Source organism: Erythrolamprus reginae, chromosome 2, assembly GCF_031021105.1.
Source record: "Erythrolamprus reginae isolate rEryReg1 chromosome 2, rEryReg1.hap1, whole genome shotgun sequence".
Taxonomy (NCBI): Eukaryota; Metazoa; Chordata; class Lepidosauria; order Squamata; family Dipsadidae; genus Erythrolamprus; species Erythrolamprus reginae.
The window spans coordinates 303589537-303596938 of record NC_091951.1 but is presented as its reverse complement, the minus strand read 5'-3'; the positions used below and the strand labels follow the sequence as shown (position 1 = coordinate 303596938).

General features: G+C 43.0%; 1 protein-coding gene across 1 annotated transcript in view; it reads right to left on the bottom strand.

Moving 5' to 3' along the window:
- Window positions 1-1260: 1260 nt before the first annotated feature.
- Window positions 1261-7402, bottom strand: part of LIX1 (limb and CNS expressed 1) — a 45112-nt gene continuing 38970 nt past the window's right edge. Inside the window, exons 5-6 of the mRNA XM_070736334.1 lie at window positions 7097-7174; window positions 1261-2134 (exon numbers count right to left, since the gene is read on the bottom strand). Coding sequence (XP_070592435.1) covers window positions 1850-2134; window positions 7097-7174 — 363 coding nt within the window. The 3' untranslated portion in view covers window positions 1261-1849. The remainder of the gene's footprint in view (window positions 2135-7096; window positions 7175-7402) is intronic.

The following is a 7402-nucleotide window of genomic DNA, read 5'->3' as shown; positions in this document are numbered from 1 at the left end:
ATTCTGATTCTTTCAGCATAGATTTGACATTGTGTTGATATAGCAGCCAGCCTTACCTCTAAGTATTTGCAGAACCTGTTTCTGCATGGGAACTTCGAACAAGTTGCGTAGTTATTTCAACTGTGGTTCAAAGGCGTTGCCTTCTTTCTCTGATTTGCAGAGGAAAATAAAATAGTCTAGCAAACAGTGCAGTCATTTGATTCCTTATTCAGAGGCCACAAGCTTGACTGTTATTTCCCTAATTTATTTAACAAATGAGACAAAAATTGGTTTCTTTCAACTACGGTACAGTGATCCCCCGTTTATTGCGTCCCCAACCATTGCGAACAGGGTACTTCGCGATTTTTCAACCCGGAAGTCAAAATACCATCTACGCATGCGTGCCCGTTTTTTCTATGGGCACGCATGCGTAGATGGCAACCGGGAGATCAGCTGCTGGGCGGCTTCCCTGGGTCTTCCCCCTCTTGCTGGCGTCAGTGAGGAGTTTCCCCACCGCCCACGCAAACTCCTCGCTGCCGCCCGCCCTTCGCCCGCCCACGCCGTTCATTCTCGCCGCTTTCGAGCTGAGTCCTGAAGCGAATTCGCTCCAGGACTCAGCTCGAAAGCGCCGAGAGCCAGCGTGGACAAGCCTTTCCTTGGCGCTGGCTATCGGCGCTTTTGAGCTGAGTCCGGAAGCGAATTCGCTCCCGGACTCAGCTCGAAAGCGCCGAGAGCCAGCGTGGACAAGCCGTTCCTTGGCGCTGGCTATCGGCGCTTTTGAGCTGAGTCCGGAAGCGAATTCGCTCCCGGACTCAGCTCGAAAGCGCCGAGAGCCAGCGTGGACAAGCCGTTCCTTGGCGCTGGCTATCGGCGCTTTTGAGCTGAGTCCGGAAGCGAATTCGCTCCTGGACTCAGCTCGAAAGCGCCGAGAGCCAGCGTGGACAAGCCGTTCCTTGGCGCTGGCTATCGGCGCTTTTGAGCTGAGTCCGGAAGCGAATTCGCTCCCGGACTCAGCTCGAAAGCGCCGAGAGCCAACGCCCCCCGGACCCCCAACCCGGGTTTGGGGGGCTGCTAGGAAGCCCTCCATGCCGGCGGCAAACAGCCGCGCCGCCCCCAATCTTCGGCTCCTCGCTAGCTCTGTGGGAGTAAAAACACCATCTGCACATGCGCAGATGGTGTTTTTACTTCCGCAGCGCTACTTCGCAAAAACCCGCTCGTTGCGGGGGGTCCTGGAACGGAACCCTCGCAACGAGCGGGGGATCACTGTACTTAAATTCCCCCACCCCTTTTTTAGGTCAAAAGAAATTGATATAGATTTGCTACAACTAAGTATATTTTAAAATGATCTCATTGGTTTTTGAGAACACGTCACTATTTTTAATATGAAAACTTTATTGTTCTCTATTTTAAAAGACTAGTAAATTTACTACAGTTTTGGGTTTTTTTGCATTTTGCAAGGATATTACTTCTTTCTCAAGTGTCTCCCCAGCAAATAAACTCAATTAATACACCGAAAGCTCTGATCAAAAATACTTAACTAACTGTGCTTCTTAAAGATTTGGAACCCTAAATCTTACTATTACTTAGGTAGCTACTATAAAAAATCCCTCGGTCCATTCTCAAATTGTATTATGTCAGTTTTAGGCATTGCCCATCTGAACAGAACCCTATGTTCTTTTCTTACTTCCTGGAAAGTTTGCTATACAAGAAATCCTTTAGTACTTGGGATACTTTCTTCTCATCAAGGAAGAAATTGGAGACTTTCATCTTAGTACATTACACGGTACACTAAGTAAGGTAAACAGTTACTTGTTGTTGGCGTGATTAACCAAGATGCAGCCATGCAATAATCCCATCTCTCAAATGTACACTAACGATAGCCACTGAGGGCTAGGCTCATGCGATCATCATTGGAAGAGGTAGTTGCAGAATCGCTATACAGCTGACTCAGTGCCAGGCTAAGGATTTCTTTTTTTTCTTTGTGAAACCGCAACTCTTGCCCGGCTTTTCTTGCTTCTTCAAGCTCTCTAAGTGCCACTTGTAGCTCTTGTGATATAATGCCCGGAATGTCTTGCTCTTTCATCAGCCAGTCTAGTGCCATATGACTTCTCATCCGTTCATCCAAATTGTATTGGGAATAGTAGGAAATCACTTCCTATGACCCACCCACCCCAAAAAGAAGAGTTAGCAGTCAATATAGAAAATTAAACACCTCCTAAAATATAGATGTTGGAGAACCAGGTAACTTAGACCACCAAAGAAACATGTCATGAACTGCAGTTCTAGTGGTGTAGGAGCTTTATGAGCAATTAAGAGGGCTAGGAGCCAGTCTGGTGTAGTGATTAAAACAGTGATGGGCTGCCAAAAATTGTACTGCCACACTGTGGCCATGGCTTACTGCATGGGTCTAGCTCAATGATCATATGACCGAGTAGGAGTGGCTTGCCGGCTATGTGACCAGGTGGGAGTGGCTTGACAGTCATGTGACCAGGGGTGGTTTAAAGGTCATGTGACTGGGTGGGAGTGGCTTACTGACCAAGATAAGTTTTCAAATAGGTGCTTGGACTCTTTTTCAGTTGATTAAGTCACATTATTTGAATATCCACAAAAAGGACAAATGATAAACAGCATTATTTTTTGAGGAGCACAGTAACATTTTAAGGTTTTGTACTGAACCCACAAGGTTCAGTATGATAACAGATTAGGCAAATAGCTCAATTTTCTTTAATCACTATAAAAGTTCAGTTCTAGATAATGATTAAAGTATTTATGGGTAAAAACATGCTATTTAATTATTTCCTATTTTAAAAATAATTAAGGATCATACTAAGGTACTAGAAAAGGAAGGACAATAAAAAAACTTTTTAAGTATTCAATAAATAGTGCATAAATTTACTACCCCCACTGTTGTCCCCCCACCCATGGGGGCAGTAGCCCATTACTGGATTAAAGGTAGTAGACTAGAAACTAGGAGACTGTGAGTTCTATTCCTGCATTAGGCGTGAAACTACCTGGAAGATTTTGTGCCAGTCAGTCTCTCTCTGTCCTAGGATGAAGACAATAGCAAACCACTTCTCAAAACATTGCGAAGAATATTGCAATGTCAGCCACATGACATAGAGCAGACCAAGAATGAAAGTCCACATTGGGCTAAAAATACTTTTATTAAGGTAGGGTATAGTTTCAAAACCCTGCAGATCTGCACTTCTTTCACCTGTCAAGGTCATTCTTTTTAAAAATTATTTATTATTTTATTTTATTTTATTTTATTTTATTTTATTTTATTTTATTTTATTTTATTTTATTTTATTTTATTTTATTTTATTTTATTTTATTTTATTTTATTTTATTTTATTTTATTTTATTTTATTTTATTTTATTTTATTTTATTTTATTTTATTTTATTTTATTTTATTTTATTTTATTTTATTTTATTTTATTTTATTTTATTTTATTTTATTTTATTTTATTTTATTTTATTTTATTTTATTTTATTTTATTTTATTTTATTTTATTTTATTTTATTTATTTTATTTTATTTTATTTTATTTTATTTTATTTTATTTTATTTTTTATTTTATTTTATTTTATTTTATTTTATTTTATTTTTTTTATTTTATTTTATTTTATTTTATTATCTTATCTTATCTTATCTTATTTTATTTTATTTTATTTTATTTTATTTTATTTTATTTTATTTATTATTTTTTATCTATCTATCTATCTATCTATCTTTCTATCTTTCTATCTATCTATTTATTTATTGGATTTGTATGTCGCCCCTCTCCATACTAGGCAACAGTTTCTGAAGTCACCAGGAGCCATCACTGACTTGAAGGAACACCCAAAAGCTTTAGGTTAATGTACAGCAGGGACAGAATTATTTTCTAGTGTCATAAAATTAGACATTGTACTTTAAAGATCTTAAAATCCTTTTAATTATTGCTTTCATATTTCTATAGCTTGGGGTTCTTCCAGATACACTCGTCCGCAGTTCGGCAGAGTCTCTGGCTGAGGCCTGGAACAAGGCTTCAGCGGAGGCCCTTGACCGAATTGCGCCGCTGCGACCTCTCCGTGGCACTAGACCCCGTAGAGCTCCATGGTTCAACGAGGAGCTCCGGGAGTTGAAACGCCAGAAGAGACGTCTAGAGAAGCGATAGAGGAAGAGTAAGTCCGAATCCGATCGAACACTTGTAAGAGCTCATATTAAGACTTACAAAGTGGCGCTCAAGGCGGCAAGATGCGCGTATCATGCCACCTTGATTGCATCAGCAGAATCCCGCCCGACCGCTCTGTTTAGGGTGACCCGCTCCCTTCTTAATCAGGGGGGAGTTGGGGAGCCCTTACAGAGCAGTGCTGAGGACTTTAATACGTTTTTTGCTGATAAAATCGCTCGGATCCGAGCTGACCTCGACTTCAATTGTAAAACAGAGTTGACTGACAACGAGTCAGTCGAGGTGACTGGGGCTAAACGTCTTTGTCCATCTGTCTGGGAGGAGTTTGACTTGGTGACACCTGATGAAGTGGACAAGGCCATTGGAGCTGTGAGCTCCGCCACCTGTTTACTGGATCCGTGTCCCTCTTGGTTGGTTTCGGCCAGTTGAGAGGTGACACGGAGCTGGGCCCAGGAGATTGTCAACGCCTCCTTGGGGAGGGGGTCCTTTCCGGCCCTTTATAAGGAGGCACTTGTGCACCCCCTCCTCAAGAAGCCTTCCCTGGACCCAGCCGTGCTTAATAACTATTGTCCAGTCTCCAACCTTCCCTTTATGGGGAAGGTTGTCGAGAAGGTGGTGGCGCTCCAACTCCAGCGGTCCTTGGAAGAAGCCGATTATCTAGGTCCTCAGCAGTCTGGATTCAGGCCCTGCTACAGCACGGAAACTGCTTTGGTCGCGTTGATGGATGATCTCTGGCGGGCCCGGGACAGGGGCTTGTCCTCTGTCCTGGTGCTTCTTGACCTCTCAGCGGCTTTCGATACCATTGACCATGGTATCCTTCTGCGCCGGCTGGAGGGGTTGGGAGTGAGAGGCACTGTCCTTCAGTGGTTCTCCTCCTACCTCTCCGGTCGGTCGCAGTCGGTCGCAGTCGGTGTTAGTGGGGGGTCAGAGGTCGACCTCTAGGTTTCTCCCTTGTGGGGTGCCTCAGGGGTCGGTCCTTTCCCCCCTGCTATTTAACATCTACATAAAACCGCTGGGTGAGATCATCCAAGGGCATGGGGTGAGGTATCATCAATATGCCGATGATACTCAGCTATACATCTCCACCCCATGTCCAGTCAGCGAAGCAGTGGAAGTGATGTGCCGGTGCCTGGAGGCTGTTGGGGCCTGGATGGGTGTCAACAAACTCAGACTCAACCCAGACAAGACGGAGTGGCTGTGGGTCTTGCCTCCCAAGGACAATTCCATCTGTCCGTCCATCACCCTGGGGGGAGAATCATTGACCCCCTCAGAGAGGGTTCGCAACTTGGGCGTCCTCCTTGATCCACAGCTCACATTAGAGAAACAGCTTTCAGCTGTGGCGAGGGGGGCATTTGCCCAGGTTCACCTGGTGCATCAGTTGCGACCCTATCTGGGCCGGGAGTCACTGCTCACAGTCACTCATGCCCTCATCACCTTGAGGCTCGACTACTGTAACGCTCTCTACATGGGGCTACCTTTGAAAAGTGTTCGGAAACTTCAGATCGTGCAGAATGCAGCTGCGAGAGCAATCATGGGCTTCCCTAAATATGCCCATGTCACACCAACACTCCGCAGTCTGCATTGGTTGCCGATCAGTTTCCGGTCACAATTCAAAGTGTTGGTTATGACCTATAAAGCCCTTCATGGCACCGGACCAGATTACCTCAGGGACCGCCTTCTGCCGCACGAATCCCAGCGGCCAGTTAGGTCCCACAGAGTGGGTCTTCTCCGGGTCCCATCAACTAAACAATGCCGCTTGGCGGGACCCAGGAGAAGAGCCTTCTCTGTGGCGGCCCCGACCCTCAGGAACCAACTCCCCCCAGAGATTAGAATTGCCCCCACCTTCCTTGCCTTTCGTAAGCTACTTAAAACCCACCTCTGCCGCCAGGCATGGGGGAATTAAGACTTTTTTCTTCCTCTAGGCCGTTACAACTGTATACATGGTATGTTTGTATGTATGTTTGGTTTTTATATATTAAGGGGTTTTAATTTGCTTTTAGTATTGGATTTTATTGTATATTTTCATGATTGTTGTTAGCCGCCCCGAGTTTTCGGAGAGGGGCGGCATATAAATCCAATAAAACTTGAAACTTGAAACTTGTTCATGATCTGCCATTTTGTATGCTTTTTGTCTATGCATAATCACCAAATGGTGTGCAGGCTTGTGTTAATAAGGGCTGCCATGGTACTTTAAAAAATGGGATTTTTGATGCTACAGAATTAACATTTCATTTTTTCATCTAGATACAGTATTATTGGAATCCAGGCTCTCTCCAGGTAGATTCCTCCTTACTACTTTACCATCAGCAAAAACTAAAGTTAGCTGTGATTGTTAATTAACGTAGTAATTACCTATAGTAATAAAAATAAAACAGGCTTATTGGACTGTATGCGATATTTCTCAGCATATGTTTAATGCAAAATGAATTTTTCCTACTGAATTCTGTTTACTACCAACATAAGCCAGAACAATCTATTATTGAAATCAGAGATTTCTTGTGTTTATTTACATTTTTTAAATGTTTGGTGTTATGTATGTAAGTTTTATATTGTTTATATGTGTAGATCCTACTGATTCCATCCCAACTCTTGTCCACAATTTTGGATTATACGTTTTTACAGTATTTTTCTTGGGAGGTCTCTGCCTCCATATTGTAATTTCAATGAATGCTCTCCTGAGCTGTGATGCCCAGTTCATGTTCCAATGTTTAAGATGCAACACTGATTACAAATAATGGCAGTTGGAAAAGTGGTAAATTTAAACTAAACATTTTCAAGCAATTGGGACTTGAAAATTGCTAGTCAGTTGAATCAGACCAACCACAATAAATGACTTATAGAAAAGAGGAAGCACAGTACACAGCAGAACTTCAAGTAGACTTTTCTAAAACAAATGCTGGGAATAACTAACAAATAGTGTTGCATTTTAGGAGGCTACTTACTTGCCGGGAACACTTTGTTTCACGCAGGGCCTTAAGGCTTCCATTCCAGTGGAGAAGTTGAAACACAATCATAAGCTCCTAGGGGGAATGGGGGTATGGAGGGGAGATAATAAGGAGGATGCATTCAGAGGCCAAGGACTAGAATCTGGTTTCAATCCATGTTTACAAAATGTATAGAGTTTTATTAACAACTACCATATTTTCCGGAGTACTGTATATGACACACCTTTTTCCTCCCTAAAAGAGGCTGCAAATTTGGGTGTGTCTTATACTCCGAATGTGGCTTTTTCTCCCCAAAGCTTTCCC